Below are 19978 nucleotides of genomic sequence, written 5' to 3'. Positions count from 1 at the left end.
CATATAAAGCTGGGGGAAGAAGGAGGAAGGGGGGAGGACATTCAGAGTGATGGCGTTTTATCTTCCCAAGTCACCGTTTCGTGTGATGGAGCCCTGCTTCCCTGGAGATGGCTGAACACCTGCCTGCCCATGGGAAGGAGTGAATGAATTCCTTGTTTTGCTTTGCTTGCGTGCACAGCTTTTGCTTTACCTATTAAACTGTCTTTATCTCAACCAGCAAGTTTTCTCACTTTTACCCTTCTGATTCTCTCCCCCTTCCCACTGGGGGGGAGTGAGCGAGCGGCTGGGTGGGGCTTAGTTGCCGGCTGGGGTTAAACCACGACGCACATGGAGAACAATAGTGACTGTGAGAGAATTAGAGCATTTGCAACATAACAAGAAGGCAAGTTAAAAATAGTGCAGGTCCAATGTGCCTTCAATCATACCTACCTCACATCAACATCAAAAGCACCAGCTGCACATACAAATGAAATGAAATATTGAGGAGAAATCTAGCTAATAAAAAAAAAAAGGATTAAAGTGTTTTGAGGTTCTACCCTGCTAATTCACTGTAGCTTCATAACTGCACTGTTTTTGTTTTGTTTCAGTTTAGTTTTCTGTTTTCTTTTGTCTGCTGTTTCCAGGAGGGACCCACACAGATGTAAGCATCCTACCCTCTCAGAGGAACCAAATTTGTAGTAGGAGAGAGTGCAGAAAGGAAAGAGTACAAAAGGCTTTACATCAGGTTGCCAAAAAGCCCTAAAAAACTCTTTTCAGCCTCTTTTACTTACAATTTCAAGTGACACTAACATTAAGAATTAACATAAGGAGAAAGTAAATACTTCAATTTTAAAATTGATGCCTCTGGACAGCTTGAGGTGCTGTGCATACCACTAGCATCAATACTGCTGCTAGAAATTAAGTGGCACAACCCTGCTGTACTAGAAAGGGGTCTTTTTTTTTTTTATTTTCCTCCTTCTTTCAAGAATATGGGACTGTCGGTAGCGCCAGATGTTTTAGGGAGGAAAAAAGGTAAAAAGAATCTCACACATGAAAGTGAGGGCTTGCTACTGGCTTTCTGCTCACACTCTGCAGACCGTATCCAAGCCCAAAAGAACAGTTCTACCTTGAAAACTGACTGCATAAAATTGTCACCTCGTTCCACAGACCTGCTTCTGCGAGATTGCTGCTGACTTTCTCAAACAAGCTTACGTTGGCTTTTTATTTCCACTGAACTCTGCTGAGACAGATCTGGCACTGCGGGAAGGAGCTGGATTCTCTCCTTTACACCAGCAGCACCACTAAGCTGTAATTACTCACACCTGTCCAAACCTACAGGCACAAATGGGCTGCACACATGGGCTTCTTGGGTCCTGGGTCAGATCCTCAGCCAGGCTGAGCTGCAGCTACTTTGGAAATAACGATTCTGCCACAGTCCTTAGCATCCCTCTCCCCTGCAGCGACAGGTAAAAATCCAAGCTGCACAGAGCAGCTTCTCTTTCCCAGGCTCACTTCTTTTAGCAGCATGCTAAAATGCAGAGCTCTCTCCTGCAGACTACAATTTAGGGTAGCTTTGTCACTTTTTAAGACTTTTCTTGAGCTTCTGGGAAGCTATTGTTTCCTCAGCAGCCTGAAGCGAGCTGCTGTCTGCAACCATCATTCTTTGTGACTGTAACAAGACAACTTCTAGTTAGAGATTTGCCTGAATTGTGTGGTTAGCACCAAGATATCACAGCAGAAAGAAAACGAGGTACAGCTACAAACAGCAGTCTTAGAGATGTTGGACACCCCCAATGACCCTTCACCAGCTAGCAGAGGCAGGCTGTGTTGACCTGATGCAAACAAACAGAAAACTCAAGGCTTAGTTTGTCTCCCATTCATAAGCCACGAACACTCATGACACAGATTCAGCAGATGCCTTAGTGCCTAAACCTGAAACTCAATGGAGAAGCAGGACTTGTGTCAAAGCTCCAGAAGCAACAGTTAAAGCAGAAAACATTAGGAAGGAAAATGCAAAACATGCCCTTTTTGTCCATCATTATGAGAAAGGGAAAAGACTTTCTTCCAGCTCTGGAAAGAGCCCCGTGTTTTCCTCTCTCTGAAAGATCAGATACCAAACCCAGAACTGTATTTTCACATACACCGTGCAACCTGAATGTTGCACCAATAAGTCAGGGGGCAGGTGGGAAGGGGAACCAGAGGTGCCTAATTTAATTCAAAGCTCTCTGGGAACACATATTATTTGTGTCCAGACCTTACAGGCATAACTCTTACAAGCAGCCATCCAGGGACCAGTTTTCAGCAGCTACAGCAACTGATGGTGATGACAGTAGGATGTAGAGAAGATAACACAATGACATGGAGAAAGTGCATTTTCTGAAGGACTGTGCAATAGGGACACCAAGCATGAGCACATCTATAAACAAGTCATCCCTGAGTACCCATTTCTTCATTTCTTTCCCCCTCCCTGTTCAGGCTTCTTTGCAGGCATTCAGTATGGTCTGTTTTCCAAGACCACCTTTTGGAGCTTGTGTGTGAGCATTCAGGTAATGATGGGGAGTGAAGAGGACAGGTGATTTGTTCCTGTGTTTGAGAGGCGTAGAGCAAATTAAGCAACAAAACCCAACTCAACCCAGCCAGTCCATCCACACATCCCCTTGCTGCTCTGTAAGGACAGATGCATTGCTGGATAACTCACCCTCTTCACAGTTGCTCCCCGTGAAGCCAGGACAGCACCTCCACTCCAGCGTGGTCACAGTTCGGTAGGACATTTTGTATGTGGGCCTGATGAGAGTCCTGTAACTAACACAAACAAGAAGTCAGTAGAATGCACTTACCTACTCAAGGGCAGTGTTGCTACTAATTCATAGCACATCTTCCTGCCTGCATATATCCCCAGAGCACCCAGCCACCCCCAGCTGCAGAAAAAGGAGACGCACGAAATAACAGAGCAAGGGTTTATCACAGCGTGGATCTGATTCGACAACCCTTATTTTTCTCCTTAAACCCTCATACTCTTCTGGCTCTTCCCTACACCTCTCCCCCAAATAACACCAGTATGCTTTGTGGAGGTCTCATCGCTACGAAGTCGTTGCAAGTAGCAGAGATGATGACTCTTGTTTCCTTCACTCTACCTCCACGTGGATTTCTCTGACATTGAACAAAGGCTGGCATTAGCCTTTCCTCACTCAGTACTAATAGAGTTTCCAAAACATTACTCCCTACAAAAATTGCATATATCTCTCGGGTGTCTTCCCTTCTCCCACCCCCACCACCGGGGTGTATCAACACATCAGCGTGACAAAGATCATCATGACACAACACTACATCAGTGATTTGCATGGAGCCTTTTTTCCAGCTAGCTGACCTGTGCCTCAGTTTTCCCCATCTGAAATAGGGTTACGCTCTTCCTCACCACAGCTGAGGTTCTGCAGGACACATTTTTTTAGCTCTGTGTACAGCACACAACACCCCCAGGGTCTCAATTAAAGCATAAGTACTGCCATGCCCCACTGAAAACTAGAGGGCTACCGGCAGACACAAGCAGACCTGTGCAAGGCACCAGTGATTCTGAAGTCAATGCAAAAAGGACAGTTGCATAAATGCCAGCTTTTATTTTAAAACAGCGGCCCTTCAAAGCTGGCAAATCAGAGTTTTCCCAGTATACAGCCAGACAAGTCACTGCTGCTACTCATGAAGCTAAAAGCAAACACAGAAGTCAATCTACAAGCTCCCCTCGAAATTCCTACCCTTATTTAACAGCCAAAGGAATTTGGCATGCAGAGGGAGAGGCTGAAGCTTTGGGATTACAGTGTTGCGGGCTGCAGCTTTATTCTTCTCTCTCAAGGCCAGGCAGACACAAGCCCCGAGCACCCGGGTCTCCTCAGGGGAAAAGCCTCCTCCCGCAGTGCTGAGAGCCGCCAGGAGACGGAGCGCTGCCCCAGCCTGCTCTGCCTGCAGCACTACCCCAGGCTCAGCTGGGCACAAGGCCAAAATGGAGCTAGAAATTGCATTAATCTCATCCAAAACTCCTCCAAGAGGTAGCAGGCACAGGTGTATATCCAGGACGGCACTGCAGTGACATTGGTAGTTACTCTGAAGAGCAGTAACTAAGGCTTGCCAGGAGAGGCTGCCCATGTATGTCTTGGAAAGAAGGCAGCAGCTCAGTCATGGTTAACACAGTCTTTAGGAAACTAATTTCTCAGTAAGCTGTTGCTGATTATTTATGCCAGCTGCCAAACACAGAAACCAACTTCTCCTATAGCCACCAGAGAGGAGGGCTGCACAAGCTTCCTCCTGAGCATGGGGCTGCCTGCACTTGGAACGGCATCGCCCAGTGATGGGAGAGCAACTCTGTCTCCCGAGAACATTACGTTCTCACCCTCTGAGTTGCCAAAAAGCACGCCAGTTACTGCTAATACCGACAACTGTGATCCAGGCACTTGTCTAATACGGGCTGGACAGAGCCAGCTCGTCCCACCTAGTTCTTTGCGCTTCTGCATCCAATGGTATTCAGGAGTTTGCAGTCATGAGTGAGTTTGAGGACTTGGCACCACATTGATGTAGGTTAACCTTCAGCGCTTTTTCACAGAGAGACCTAAGGCACGAAGACTTTAAGTGTCTTGCTGAGGGTCTCTCAGAACAGCTCTGGCAAAGTTCAGGAACCAAACCCAAGTCTCCCAACTCCCAGTCCTGGCGTTGGACTCGAGACATCTTTCCACACGTAAGCCCCGAACCATCAGTCAGAAGTTCATGACTTCGTCACTAACACCACAGCTGGATTTGACCTTGAGATGAAAGTCTCCAGCCCTGTTACCAGTGTCCGGAGCCAGCTAGTCTCCAACCACACCGTGATTTTAAAACCATGTTTCTGCCAACACCAAGATGTTAAAGCTCTCTCAAACTTCATTATGAAGTGTGGAGAGTGGCTTGAGCCAGACTGGAATCTTGGCAGCAGTTCTGTGTCGGGGAAGTAGCTGTAGTTTAATCCTCAAACGAGCGAGGACTTCTCAGGGCATGACAAACGTGGAGCTCAGCTGTCACAGCCTACCACCCACCCTGAATTTCCTGGAAGAGTCCTGACATTTGCAGCTCTGTTCAGCATCGTGCAGTCAGGCATGCAAAGTGGTCCCAGCTTGCTAGCTCTGATTTGCTCTAAAGTTGCTCTGTTCTTCATAGCATCGTTTTTCCTCAATCATGTGACACGGCACCAGGGTCTGTTGTTACATATATCATCACATCATGCAGATTTCTGACTGCTATTCCAGGAGGGGAGCAAAGAAAATTCCTCTAGCAAAAGCATCACCACTGTCTGATACCTGAAGTGTTGCAATTGAAGGAGAGGAAAAAACATGGGAAAAGGAGAGGAAAAAGAAAATACCTGTTAAAGATCAGAAACCTCAGAATGAAAGTGTGTGGAAAATGCAACAGGCAGAAAAAAGGATTGGTAGTAGAATAGGGAAGCCTTTCCCTTGGATGTCACCCAAGCCACAACACTGGCATAGAAATCTGCAAAACCACAGTAAGAGAAGAGGTTAGAATGAGCCACAACCTGCACCCCTTTGCTTCCCAGACAGCCAAAGGATGTGCTCAGCATACACAGTCCCCTTCAGCAGAAGCCTTCCAAGCACTTCACAGAAAAGCAAACTACCAGGACCTGCCACTCTACTGCAAGAGATAGGCATCATCTACCAACATGTTTGCTGAGGCTCACAGCAAGGTCCCAGGGAGTGGGGCAACACTGAGGGAAGAACCCAGAAAACCCAACTAGCAGCCACTCCTGTTACTAGATCAGATCAAACACCTGGCTGTCCTTGGAGACCGCCTGCTCAGTGTCAGACAAGCTACAGGAGCTCATCTGCATGCAGTCATCATTTGGGAAACAGAGTCTCTTGCTTGTGTCTCTCTAAGTGACTGCCCAGGAAGTGGTAATTTGAGGAGGGAGCACGAGATGACTGATTAACTGATTTGGGGGTATGAAGCTAGAAATACTGGAGAGGTCAGGACACATCGAGGGATGGCAGCCAACAAGTCTCACGCCTCAGCACACAAGGATATGTTCCCCTTGCTCTCAAGGAAGTGTCACTGAACACAACAGCCAGACATGACACAAGAAAGGGAAAGAGTGTCACATTCTTGGATCAGAGCCTCAAAAATCAGGTCAAAGAGAAAGGCGTGATCTCTGCCATGACCCAAGCAGGACAGCCTGTCACACACAGGAAATAAATTCCCCCTTTGTGGACTTCCTCTGCCCTTTGACACTTACAAAGCTGTTTGTACACAAAGACCACATGAGAGGTAAGGCGTGAAACTCATTTCCACCTCACCAGAGATGGTTTTGTTAGTGTGATTCATTCAGCCATTGCAGTTTGTGCCCGAGGAGACCTTGATGACCATCAGAGGCTTCTATTCATTTTTATTCAAGTTCCGGGTTGAAAGTTTCAACATCGCTTACAGGTGGGTTTCAGGATAACAAGAGGAATGAACTTGCCTTTTTGACTGGCAAAGAATCTGGAAACCAAGGAATCCGAGCTTTCTTTTACCTACTATTCTCATGGCAATGAAGTCACATATCAACCCAGTAGGTCCAACCCTGTACGTATAACTGGCATATTGTCTTTCAAACAGGGACAATCCATCTTCGCTATAACAAGTGCTACCTCTGCATTAAAAGAGGATCAGAACAAAGCTCGTGGTAGTTCCTCTAATTTTTGGTACCCATGGCCTGATTTACAGACATGCCAAAAATCTAGAGTTCCCCATAGAAAATCAGGGTGTTCTGAAATCAGATTTTAGATACATCAGGTTAAGTAACCGAATCTTGAAGTACTTGGCTGCCTTGGAAAGAAGGGAGGTTGGAAAGAGCTGGGCAAGTATTAACATAGAAAAGAATATCCTATGGGTGTACCCAGAGAGTCTGTTTCTCTATCAAGAAGCTATCAAGAACATATTTGGTTCCCAACACCACCATCCCCACTCCAGACAGACCCTCATAACTATCCTCTCAAAGCCTACCAGACACTGATTACACCAGGTAGCTTCTCTATGGAATACAGACAAGATAACTTCACCTCAAACTAGTGCCACAACTGACACAGGGACAAGAAGTACCTTTGCCATCAAGTTTGCACTCATAAGCATGGCAGAGACCATCACTCTGTGCATCAGACCTGTGCTCTTTTTTTTCTCCTGCAGCCCCAGCTCTTCCAGCTTCCCTAGCACAAAGGCTGTTCCCCAGGGAAAAACATAACCAGAGGAGTTTCATATGCTCCTGCAGACACTGGACAAAAAACAAAACCTGCAGCTGCAGGAGTGTTGGAGGCCATTGTACATGTCTCCTGCCTTTGCCAAAGGGGAGGAAGAGGACTCTGTTTAACTCTGAGCATGTCTGGTTTGCACAACTTATCAAGAGTCTAAAACCCAGAAAACAGAAGCTTATACACCTCCCATCCCAAGTTGTACAAGGGCAATGACTTTGCAGTCTCTCAGTCCCAAGACAGACAAAGGACAGAGACAGATGTTTCTATGCCACCAGAGTAATCATCAGCTCCCGTCTTTATTAACAATTAAATGTCAGTGCTATTGCAGAGCAGCACTGCACTCCCCTACCAGGAAGGAAGAAGAGTGCCCAGACAGCATGTCTTGACAAGATCAAAAGGCCTTCAATTAGCAGCCTGAGGACACCTGTGCCTGTGCACAATCTACAAAGCAGATGGCCCTCCACTTGTGCCCAGCCAGCCGCACACAGCCATCCACATTGTTCCCAAACCTGAGAACACGTCTTTGTGCTACAGCTCTAATCCCTTACACACCCAGAGCCTCTATCTGTCCTGTTCGCAGGAGCCCTGTTCATCCTACATTTATATCCCGTGTGTGCATGGGAGAGCAGCATCTTCTTCCAAACATATGAGTCTACATCTTGGAGAGAAATAAGGGAATTACACATGATCTCTTATATGTTTAACAGGACTTCAAATAGCAATCCTAATGCACTGGAATAAGCTCTGGGATTTATTATTCAACTGACTGGAAAGAAAGAAAGAAAGAGAGAAGGATTTCCCTGTGGCGTTACTACTTCTGAAACTGAGGAGAAACATCAGCTAGAGGCCAATCTCTTGGGTGACAGATCCCCAACTTCTCCTACTGACCCTGTAGCAATAGGGCCTTCAAAAGCAGAGAAGACCAAAATGGATGAGCCTGCAGAATTCCTTCTTTGTTATTCTGCAAACTAGCTTGTAAAATCCCTCCGGGAGCAGAAATGTGTTCAGTTTAAATCAAAACAACGAAAAAGAAAACCCAACATTCAAAAACACCAAACAGCAAGCATGATCCGTGCAAGATGTGTAGCCTGCTTACATTAAAAATGTCATCAAAAGCACATAGCATTTGTGATAAGCCAAACCAGCTAGAATACTGAAAGGAAAAAAAAAGAAAAACCCATGCAATGACTGGCAGTTGGAAAGGGCATTACAGCCCAGATTTGCTGTGTTGCAAGAATGCTCTCCCCTTCCATCTCTCTCACCTTTGAGTGATGTTTGAAGCTGACAGATGAGTAATTTCATGTTTGGGGTTTCAATGGCTCTTGCTAAAGTATGGAGACCAGGTAAACCCATCCCTGTACAAGCCAGCTATGGGTTTCCACAGGAATCTTCAGATTCTCTGAAGCCAGAAAGTGCTGCAGAGACGGAATGCTCAAAGGCTAGAGTGAAACAGCTACGTGACCACTGAGTACAGCAAAAAAATAGCAGGATAAAAATTCACAACCTTGCTGGGAACATTCATTTTTCTAGGATTAAACATGTAGGAGAGGAGTCAGAATATCCTGCCACAATCTGAAGCAGCATGCTTCCAGAGATGAGATAGGGATTTTCACAGCAACAACAGTTTGAAGCAGAAAATGTTTGGCTTCTGAAGACTGTAACAGCGTATGATCTGCCAGGCTGTTCGTCACATTCATTTATGTCCTGAGATACTATTTTACTGACCACAGCAGTCATACACAAATACTCTAAACAAAATTAGGCTTATTTTGGCCAGTTAGGGTATAGCAAGAAGTTGTCCTATTCTCAAAGTCATAAAACACAGTAAGACAAAAGAATTACTGTTCTCATCTTACAGGTGAGGTGGCATCACTTGACCAAAGGCACAGGAAGTCACAAAAGCTCCAGCAACTGAATGCAGGTCTTAAATCCTTGCCTGGCCTATGAGACCACCCTTCTCTGTAAGCCTCGAGGAGCGTAGTGTCCTAAGCATGATAGGATTGTGCATTAGCCTGCAGCTGCTGCAGCAAAATGATTGCTCAGAAGGGTTACAATTCAGATGCCTGGGTTTACCAGGAGCTGAGTGCAGCCATCCAGGCAGCAGAGACCCAGAGATTAGGTTGCCATTGAAACACCAAGCTAGAGACTTTATCCCTTCCTTCAGACAGATAAATGGCATGTGATTTTTATAAGTACACTAGGAGCTTCAGCCAGACTGCTGGAAAGTTGCCCGTTCACTTCGTAGCGTGACAAAGCAAAGGCAATATCCTATGGCACGCAGAAGCTGAAGCCTTCACTACACAAATGGAGAGAGTTCAAGAATAGATCTGCTGAGGGAAAGTCTCCAGCCAAGACTGCTCCAAAGCAACTCAGCACCCAAGCTAAATAAAGAGTCTAGGGTGGAGGGCAAGAACAGAGCAGCTCATCCCATCCCAGCCAAGATGACGACACTCCTGCAAAAGAAGTACAGCTGCCAGCTTCCCAAAAGCAAGTGAACAGACAGCAAGGACATCACACAACTGAAGCTGCTAGGCTGGGGATCTCACAGATACTCCTCTGTCAAAGGCTTGACCCTGAGCTGCAGTTTGTGCAATAAGGGAAAGAAACATAACACGAATGAATGGGAGACAGGAAACGGATTAAATCCTTGTCTGGCCACACTGATGTCTGCTTGTGAGCGGAGTCTCTCTAACAGAGAGCCCCTCTCAGCTGTCACCACAAGGTTGAGAGATGCCTTTTTTTTGGCTGGTGTCCCTTTTGCTAGTGAGCAGCCCGATAACGGGTGCTGGCAGAATGAAAGCTCTCCGAGATACAGTTGACTCCCTGTAAACAAGGAGATGAAAACAGTTTGATTCAAGTCGCAGCTGGGAGAAATACTATAAAGCCAAAATAATGCCAATGGCTTACTGACATTTTGTATTGCTTACAGTCAAGCGTAACACCATATGAATCTGGCTGTGCCCCCCCCCCGCTTCAAGCCCAGGCACCAGAAGTCTCACTAGAGAAGAATAAGACCTGGAGTAAGCCTGACATCACCAGAAGCTAGACTTCCAGAAAACCTGAAAAGGCAGAGGTGCTGGTACAGAGAAGGTAAGGAGGAAACAGAAACAACGGTTTGATGGGAATGAAGCATTGGCCCTGTGAAGCATTCTTGCTGGACCCGTCATGTAGAGCAGATACAGTCAAGCAGGCAATCATTAAGGACTGCAGACAAAATAGAGAAGCTCCTTCACACTACAGGAACACGCTCAAGGGCTGGTGACCTAGAGAAGGCGTTCAGTGACACAAGAGATTCTTTGCTTCCCCTTCCATGAAGCTAACATAAGCCCTCTCCTGTGTTTTGTGAAGTGTTGGGACAGGACACTATCAGATTCGATACTAGTCACACTGCTTTTCCCTGTTGAAGGCATCTGCTGAAGATATCTTTACTTAGGATGTCCCCCTGAGAGATGAATACCTTGACCTCACAAGGTATTGGGGCTTGAAGCATTTCTGGACTTCAATCCTGCAGTAGCAAGATTAGATGAAACATGGGTAGAGGTGTCCTTCGCTGTTAGCGAGAGCCATGGTGGCAAAACGGCAATCCCAGGGGCTCAAGTTCTGCCATGCCACATTCATCATCCTCTTTTTGGGAGAAGTTAGTTTGAAACACAAAAAAGGTAATATTTACCCTAACCACAGAGCAGTTGCCTTTGCCCTGCACCACAGACAGCGTGCTCATCGCAAGAGGAAACAGATTCCCAAGAAAACCAGGACAGCTCCCAGGCAGACAGCAGCGTCACCCAAAGCTTTCAGACATGCTAAGATAGCTTTTGGGGTTTGGGTTAGGGTTTTTTGTTTTCAAAAAGTAGGTACAGAATCACTCTCAAACCACTAGTTAGGGGAAGGGCGGGGGAAGGAAAAAAAGAGTAGGGCACCTGAGTTGAGTTTTCTGCTCTGTTCATCTTCTGTAGGAATTTTCAGAGACCTGTTGAAGGAAGTTGTGCAGCACAGTCGCTGGTATAAGCTTACAAGTCCCTTCAAAGCCAGTTTCTTAGCAGAAAAATAAGGAAAACAAGTATAACTTGCAAGGAACTGCACTAGCAAGTGCAGTGCTGAATAGAAGAGGGACTCAACTGCCCTGTGACATTCAGGACTGTCTGTCTCATTGCTATCCTTGGGAGTTTTCATCTGAAAACAGGAGATGGGATTCACCTGAATTAGGAGAGAGAATGGCGTTTCCTAAAGAGACAATATTCATTTTGGTGAAAGAGGGGGAAAAAACACCATTAAAAAAAAAAAATTAAAACCTCGGCTTGACTCTGAGACAAAAGAAAGCCAGTTATTCACACATCCCTAGGTGCTGGCAACGTAACATTGATAGGCTGCCGTGTAGGTCCAGGAAATAAGACCTCAACCATACAACATGACTCAGGGTTACCAAATGTTACCCACAGTAGTTAGATGTCACAAGATCCATCATTTTCCATGTCTGTTTTGCATTCTGTTATCAGAAGTCAGATGCACTGCCAAAAACAAGCAACCACTTATAAAAGATGTGTGGGGTAGGGATAACTTATCCAACAACGCACTCAACTCTCAGGACCTCAGTGGCTTCAACTTCATTGCTACTTGTTCTTGGGGCTCTCCCTTTTGTACAGTGGCAGTACAGGAAATGATCAGGAACCAGCACATGCCGCTCCTGCTTTACCTTTGTTGATAACTGGGCAGGCTCCAGGATTTGGCAGCAGCTTTCTGGAGGTCCTTGGGAAAGAGAGGTCCAGGGTCTTTCTCTACATCATGCAAGAAAGTCATATGATGCATGATTAGAGGATAGACAGCATAGTCATTTCTTTGGAAGGGTGCCATTCACTTCGCTTGCATTTCCTCCCACTTGCAAAGCGAACAGAGCATTAGTGTCCTCCCATTCTCTTCTGGTAGGTTTCTTCATGGTGATTGTCTTCCAGAAATGCAGCTCCTGTCTGCTGAGCTTTCACCACCTGAGATCTTAAATATCAATAACCCCAGCTTCTTTCCATGATATTTTCACATAGAAAAAAAAATTGAGATGTTTGCTGCCATTCTGCATTGTCTCCAAACAATTGGACTTGTCAGACAAATGACCCAAACTACATTTGAAACTGAAAATGTTCCATGAATAAGAATGTCACAACAGCGCACACTACTCCTAAAGTCTCTGGGTTAACAATGTAAGAATCAATGTATATGAGTAACTGCAGGAGCCCACAAAAAGGATTTTTACCGGTAACATGATCAATTGTTTGGTTCTTATGAAACTACAGTTATGTTAACAAAGAAAAATAAGCAAGATTTTGGCAAGTTTAGGAGACAAGGTGAAAGCTCACAAGTTTCTAATGACAATTGTGTGCGTAAGAAGTCTGGGAAATTAAAAAGTTTCAACAGAAGTTTGGCCATGACAGTGTAAAATATTAAGTGTTTCAACCACAGTCTTGCATAAAACAAGACCAAAGAGACACCAAAGCAGATATATTACAAGTGAAAAAACTTAGACTGACCAGTGGCCAAGTAGAAACTGGAGAACCAACTGTGGTAACTGCCACATGGAAAATGCGAATTCCAGATGAAGAGTTGCAAGAACAGATTGGGAAGGTGGATCTCTGGGTTTTTAAGTGGGTATTTCAACCGTATCCTGGCTAGGTTATCAACTACAAGAGGACCTCAATTAGTGCCTGTGAGTGAATTGGTAACAATAGCAATAAAATGACTAAGCTTTGTGAGCTAAATTATGGGCTTGTCTACATGGGAAATTGTTATAGAAGCTAGGTGTAAATTTAGAGCACAATGGCTTTTTTGCACCAATTCCCAGATGGGTGGGTAACACTATTTTGCTCTGAGAATGTCTTTCAGAGAAGGCAAAGCTTAACAATACAGACACTTTGCATACTGAAAGATGGTAGCTGGGGATAGCTATTTCACACTTCTTTTTTTCTTCTTAAATGTAGGTGGGTCCCAACACCATAAATAATTGAAAGGGAAAGCAGGCTAACAGCAGACTCAGGGCAAGTTTTTGGCAAGTCACTGTCTCTAAGCTTTGTTTCTCATGTGGGGAGAGGGGGCATTGTGCTTTCATGCATGTCTCTAAAGGATATTGAGATGCAGGAGTAAGAGGTGCTGTAAGGAAATTCCACTCTGGAAGGTACAGGGCACATTACCTTTGTCCATCACCAGCTGCAAGGAATTTGATCAAAGCTTTCCAGTGTATGTGATCAATATTACTCTTAAAGACCCAAGTATGAGGACTCCATACCAACAAGCCACATAGTGCCATTGGTCCAGCATCCCTGCTAACCCTGTTCAGTCACACTGCGCTCAGTTGGACTTTACATTTATTTAGCTTCATGCCTGACTAGCAGCAGCCTCCTGTGCTGAGAAGTACAAACTGGCATGACAACCTAAGCTAAACTGTTTCACATAGCTTGTCCCTAATACAAAAACTTACCTTCATGTTTAAGTACTCTGCAGCTAACACCAGTGGCGTTCTTTAGTTACACCACCATGAAGCAGGATATCAGCATCTGACCCATTGATCTCAACCCTCTATGCAGTACTTAAAAGCTAATCAATTTAATGAGAAGCGCAGGAAAATTTGGGCAACATGAGACATGAAGATTTTTACCTCACTAAGTTGGCACAAGGTCCTGGCCACCGGCAGCTCTGATAAACTCGCTGGATCACCGTTTCTGACCCATTCTGCACTTGGCAGGAAACAGTCCGTGTAACCGTATAGTGACACCAATGCCTGCAGAGAGAAAGGACACTGTTAGCCCCAGTAAGACAGCAAGCTGAAGCAACATATATCAGACTGCAGTAAAAAACAACCAAGTATCTGGGGGTGGGGTTGCTTCTTCTGCCAGCCATAGCTAGCCTAACTTGCAGTCTTCATTTCTCACCCCACCCTCTCCTCCCAATAGCTGCAGAAAGATTCCCTGCTTCTGCCAACCTGAACCACAAGAGATCCAGTAACGCCTCTTGCTTGGTCCTCAGGCCAGAGTTTTATAGTACATAATTTAGTTCTGTTAGTTATCATAAACAATAGGAAAAAAAAAAGGAAAGAAAAAAAAAGCGTTCCAAATCTCCTGATAGTCAGTTCCCATTGTACTGGTCTTAATTTCATCCTGCTCATTATGGTATCGTTCCCCAGCCTCCTAACATTCTGAACAACATCTGAGTTGGAAAATTCCGCTTTTTGGTGTGGTGGAGCTCATTGTCAGCAGGGCTCGAACAAGCTTGGTGCCGAACAAATCATATTGCTGTCCTGGTGAGGTTACAGTCTAAAAATGGGCAAGAGAAAATGCAGGGGAGGGAGGAACTAGTGCCTTATGCTGTCTCATAAGAAAACAAGAGTGAGAGAGACCTCCTGACCGTAAGGCATATGAGAAGGCAGGAACTGCAGTGTCAGCCCTGGGAATCGGGACCCATAGAACCTTTCCACCTTCTCTGAAAAATATGGTTTTAGGTTCCAAGTGTCATGCTCGGGGCACAGGGGGGAAAGGATATTTTCATTTCCCCCTTGCAAGCATCATTCATATTTGCCAAATACTGGTTCACGTTTTTGCTTTTGTACCTCAGCGTAGTCAACAGGTTTGAGACCCACCTTTCCTACTGATTTGGGATCAGAACTGGGGTCACTAATGGGAAGCGGAGACACCAGCTTGTGCTCCAAAACACACAAAGTGCTTGTGTAAGCATTTCCTGCACATGCAGAAGAGTCCTGCTCCTCATCCATTTTAAAGTAAGAGCCCCCAGTTGATCCCTTCTCCAAGTACCGCAGCAGCTCCCCAACCTTGCAAACCAAAAATCAAACTGCACAGTGGAAACAGGCACCTGCACATCCCCTCCCCTCCTTCCCTAACCCACCTTCCCCATGGCAGTTCAATTTTTCTAGTATTTGCCATTTACAGCATTTGTTGCATTCTGTTTCCTTTTTGGATTCCCCTCCTATCTCCACAGGAGGCTCCCTGCTCTCTGGATAACTCTCATTTCCATAAATAGGAGGTATGCATGCCAGCAGCTGAGCTGAACACTGCAGACCACAATGGACAAGCTGGGGCCAGCAGGCTGCCCACCAAACCTTCAGCTACAGCCAGACAGGTGAGCTGGGGCACCCAGAGAGAGGGTGGCTTTCTACCCAGTGCCATCGAGCCCGTCAGCTGTGTCAAGGCAGAGCCATGCTGCTTTCCCTGCAAACACTGTTCCTGCTCACTGTAAACCCGCTTGCAATTCCTCATCAGGAAACATGGACTACAGTCACATCTCAGGTGACCCCAGGCTGGCAGGGAGGTCTTGAGAACCACTTCTCTCAGATTTATTGAGGATCTGTGGTGTATATATAGGGATCAGATACCCTAGTACCCAAATGCCTCAACTGACATCTACATCATAGAACCAAAGGGCAAAACGGGGGAAGAAGATAAGATTAATGAAGCTTCAGATCACATGATGACAACAGATTCTTTAACAGGCTCCACACAACTTCTGCGCAAAGTTTAGGGAGCAAAACCAGAAGAAACAAAAGACAGGAGCTAGAGACTGGAAATGTGATAATTCAAAGTAAAGTTTTCTTTTTACTTTCACATGCACACATGGTGCAATCAGCCATTTCGTCTCTCCAAGCCTTAGTCATGGAGTTTGTTCAGATAGGTACTGCTGGAAAAGATCTCCTCATGCCATGGGAACAGCCAGTTGAGCATGGAAGGAAAAGCAGCCAGGAGAAAGGGCGAGTACGAGAGGGGCTGTATACACAGCCTGTATGATTTACCTTGAGCATGTTTTTAGCACAGTGCCTACAGCCATTGGAAGGACAGCACTGCTGCACAAACCTCAGGGCAACAGCATTTCACGTCAGGCAAAACAAACTGCATATATACAGAACCTGACAGGAAAATGGCAGAAGCATATATCCTAAAGTTATGAAAAACAAAACTTCTCATTAACACGCAGTGAGGAAAGGAATTGGTCCCACCACAGGAGAGGAATGAAGCAGTAGTATGCACACTAGCAACATGTAACAGAGCACGAAGGGACATAAATACTAACAAATTCAGAATAAAGTTACTGAACATTTTAAAACGGAGCATAATTATCAAGGACTCAAGCGCCTCCCCTCATGTTAAGACCATTTTTCTGGCTTGTCAATGAAATCCAAATATATCAAATATTTATTTACACATGCTATGCTTTAACTGTTACATAGCTTGTATGCACGTCCCTCTGGCCTTCTCCCATCGCAGAGTCATCTGGGAAGAAGTACTGTTTCCATGGTGTGAGCTGGATTATCCTACACTGATTATTTCACTCTAATACTGATTTTGGTGGGCTTCTGAGACAACCTGTCCCACCTTCTTGAGCGCACACAAAGCACTTCTGTGTCAGATAAAGAAATTCAACCACGCTCTGAGCAAAACTCTCGATATCTGATGCTGAAACTACAGAGCTTCATATTCCTGAAGGCAAATGAGGTGGGAAGGTGAACAAAGACGAACACCACTGCACACCCCAGCACAATGCGGAAGAGAAAGGCAGGCGTTAGAGGCAGACTCCACAATTGCCAGAAGGAATCTGGCGGCCTATCTGCTCTGGTTAATATATAATGGCAGCTCCAAATTGCAACTCCTAAGGAGAAATTGGAAACTAACCATTAGTCTCTTTAGCTTTCCCTTGCATAGACCTAGATTTAACGTCATCTTGCTCCTTCAAGGATTATTTTCAACCCGCTTGGGAGTCTAGCACTACATTTGTGGATATGGAGCTAAACAGGTGGCACTGTGCAGGATGCCTATGTCAAAAACTGCAAGAAACGTTGATTATTTTAAGCTACCTACAAAGCTGGTTTTGTCAGGGCTTTCATTTAGTGGGTGCTGCCGGCATACGCACAGATTTTCTTTCCAAACAATCCAAAACTGCTGTTGCCTGAGTAGGTCTCTCACACCTTTGCTCTACCTGGTCCTTGGAATAAGCTGTTCACGTACACGTATCCTCTCGCAAGTCCAAGGAATTTGGCAGTCAAGTTGTCACTTCTGCCTTGGAAAAGCCTTTCTTGGAAGCGAGACGTGCTGTACAGACCTCGTTACAATCTAGTGACAGAGCCTTAGGCAGTGGTTGCAGATAAAGGCTGCTCCCACACTACAGTGCACAGGACAGAAGCCTGCACATTGGTGGGGGGAGAAACCCAACACTTTCCCAGGTTCATTTCTTTAGATGACCTGCTCAGGGACCTGTTATAAAAGGAAGCAATCATTACAGGAAGCAAAAAGCTTCCCCAAGACTCTCCATTCATTGCTTTCCTTGCCTGAAGCCACCACCTGGGTTTGCCAGGCTGAACAGGACTAATAGCCCATGGCAAAGTAACAGATCCTTTTGCTGAAATCTAGGGACAACCTTCCACCTTCCTCAGCAGGAGCACCCAGAGTGCAGTGACAACGATAAAGTACCACAACACTTGTCACCTCAGCACTCTGAGTCTTCTCTAAAGCAGAACTACCACAGCGTGGAACATTGGAACATGAGGGGGGAAAAAAATTAAAAAAAAAAAAAAAAAGGCCAGATGAAATTAGCAGTGCACAGAATATATTAAGTGTGGGACATTGGAACATGGGGGGGGAAAAAAAAAAAAAAAAAAAAAAAAAAGGTCAGACCCCAAAGATACTCAGATAATCCAACATCAACACAGATTTCTCTAACTTCTCTCTTCACCAACAGAAGAGTTTGGTTACAAAGGTACCCACCCAGGAGTGAAAGGTACATTCCCATTTGCAAAACATCACACTCTTGGGTTCCCATAAACAGCATAATTTTCCTGCAAATGCAACTTTTAGGTGTTTGGTTTTTTACTGTGGCATAGAAGCAGGCGAGACAGAAAGACAGGAACATAGCTGATCATAAGATGCATTAGGATATATAGCTTGGGACTCAGCGTAAATGTAATAGCACAGTGACTACGACAGAGACAGACAAAACCACCCCAAGATTTCTCTTTGCAAGCCAAAAGTCAGCAAGAACAGTCTCCAGAATGCAAGCAGACTTCAGACAAAGTGATGAAAGGCCCCATCATGGCTTACAGAGATTATAAGTGACCCTTTATATTATATACAGATGCTAGCAAGAAAGGTTTAGGACTTCTACTGGCACGCATCCAGGATGGCAGAGAATATATTGCTGCTTATTCAAAAAGAATATTCCAACCAAGCAAACAAAATGACCCAAATAGCAGCTCCTTTAGGGCTGGCTCTGTCGGATCTCATGCATGCTCATCACCAGCCTATTTAGCATGATGCCCCACAGTGTCTTGTGGAATTAGTCTTCCACTGCTTTGCTTAGAAAGGCAAGTCTCACTTGGTTCATTTTCCCCAGCCATTTCCAAAGAGATGCTCTCCTCTCCCACCCTATTTAATTCTTGGAAGACTTTCACGGACAACTGAGGTTCTGCAGACCATGGCCTGCAAGCTACTGATTTAGACAGTTTCAGTCCAGGGCTACAGACCAAGATCTCGCATCTTGATCACAGCTGACAACATCATTCCAGAGGGAATATGAGTGTTGATGCCAGCAGATATTCAATCGTATTTACTGTGTAGGTTCAGGATGTTACTGTGGACGTTTCAGGCTAATTAGAGCAACAAACTCAATAGTTTGCTTCTGTTTGGAGATACTCTGAAAACTACTGTTCTGAGCTTAAATGGACCCTTCTCTCAGCAGATGCTGGGAGGGAGTTGCCTGCTCTCTGCTGACTCAGCGAGAGCAGTGATGCATGGCTTCAGGCACCTGGACACCGGAGGAGACAAGAAAACCTAATGTCCCAGGGTGTGCATGGAGCAGGCTGAGAGGACCTCAAAGGGCAGCTGGACTTAGACAGGGAGCTTGAGCTGCATTTTGCTTCTGTAGGCAGACACCAGGGAGGAAGCCATATTCTGCTCCCCACCAGCTTTCTGAACCTGCTGCACACCTCATCAGAAGCCTTATTTGGATGCACAGTTCATCCCCTGGAGATTCGGGATGTCTGTACAGCCTGTAATCCTACAGCAAGAGAGACTGCAGAGGGTGGAGAAGTGTAAGGTAACAAATGCTCGAGGTAAAATACTGTAAGTTCCAGAACAGCCATATACTCACATATCAAAGCTTAATTCCTGGCTAGCATGACTGAATTAGCTTAGAGCAATCATTTCACAGACAGGAAGACAATGACAGAGCGCAAACTTCCTCTTCCCCTCTTCTAACCATTTGGATTTGCACAGTACTGTTTCCTAAGCCCACCACTCAAAGGGTACGTAAGGGATCCCTCCACTCATTAGCCTACAGAGAATGCTTAGAAAGACTCACACCACAACAAACTTACAGAGCCATCCCCAAAAGCAATGTTTGCTTCTTTCCTAGTCCAAACTGCTGGCTTTTATCCAAGCTTCTCAGACTCCTGGGGGTCCCTGGAGGACCTTCTATGGGGTTTGCAAGAGAAAAGCCAACTGGTTGTTAGTAGGGTTCATTTCACTGGACAAGTGATCACAAACTGAACAATGTCAGAAACCACTGGACTGAACTGATCAGGACTCAGCAAGTAGCCTGTTTAATCAGGAACGTGCAACTTGAAAATGAAAGCAGCTAATTCTCGCCTAATCACTTCTTTCAGTGGGATGACAGTTCAGCTCCTCACACAGAACTGACTTGCTGCCGTGCCCCATTAAGGACAGACCTACAGCAGGCAACGCCTACCACACACAGGACCTTCT

The 19978-nt window shown here is 45.4% G+C and overlaps 1 protein-coding gene across 1 annotated transcript in view; it reads right to left on the bottom strand.

The window, feature by feature from the left end:
- Positions 1-13998, bottom strand: part of COL26A1 (collagen type XXVI alpha 1 chain) — a gene marked incomplete at its 5' end in the record, with an annotated part of 154353 nt that extends 140355 nt beyond the window's left edge. The window contains 2 exons of the mRNA XM_019471032.1: positions 2678-2775; positions 13876-13998. Of these exons, the coding sequence (XP_019326577.1) occupies positions 2678-2775; positions 13876-13998 (221 nt within the window). The remainder of the gene's footprint in view (positions 1-2677; positions 2776-13875) is intronic.
- Positions 13999-19978: the final 5980 nt, after the last annotated feature.

The sequence above is a fragment of the Aptenodytes forsteri genome, unplaced genomic scaffold, assembly GCF_000699145.1.
Source record: "Aptenodytes forsteri isolate BGI_AS27 unplaced genomic scaffold, ASM69914v1 Scaffold347, whole genome shotgun sequence".
Taxonomy (NCBI): Eukaryota; Metazoa; Chordata; class Aves; order Sphenisciformes; family Spheniscidae; genus Aptenodytes; species Aptenodytes forsteri.
The sequence above is the reverse complement of the archived record's forward strand: the minus strand, read 5'-3'. Positions and strand labels throughout refer to the sequence as shown.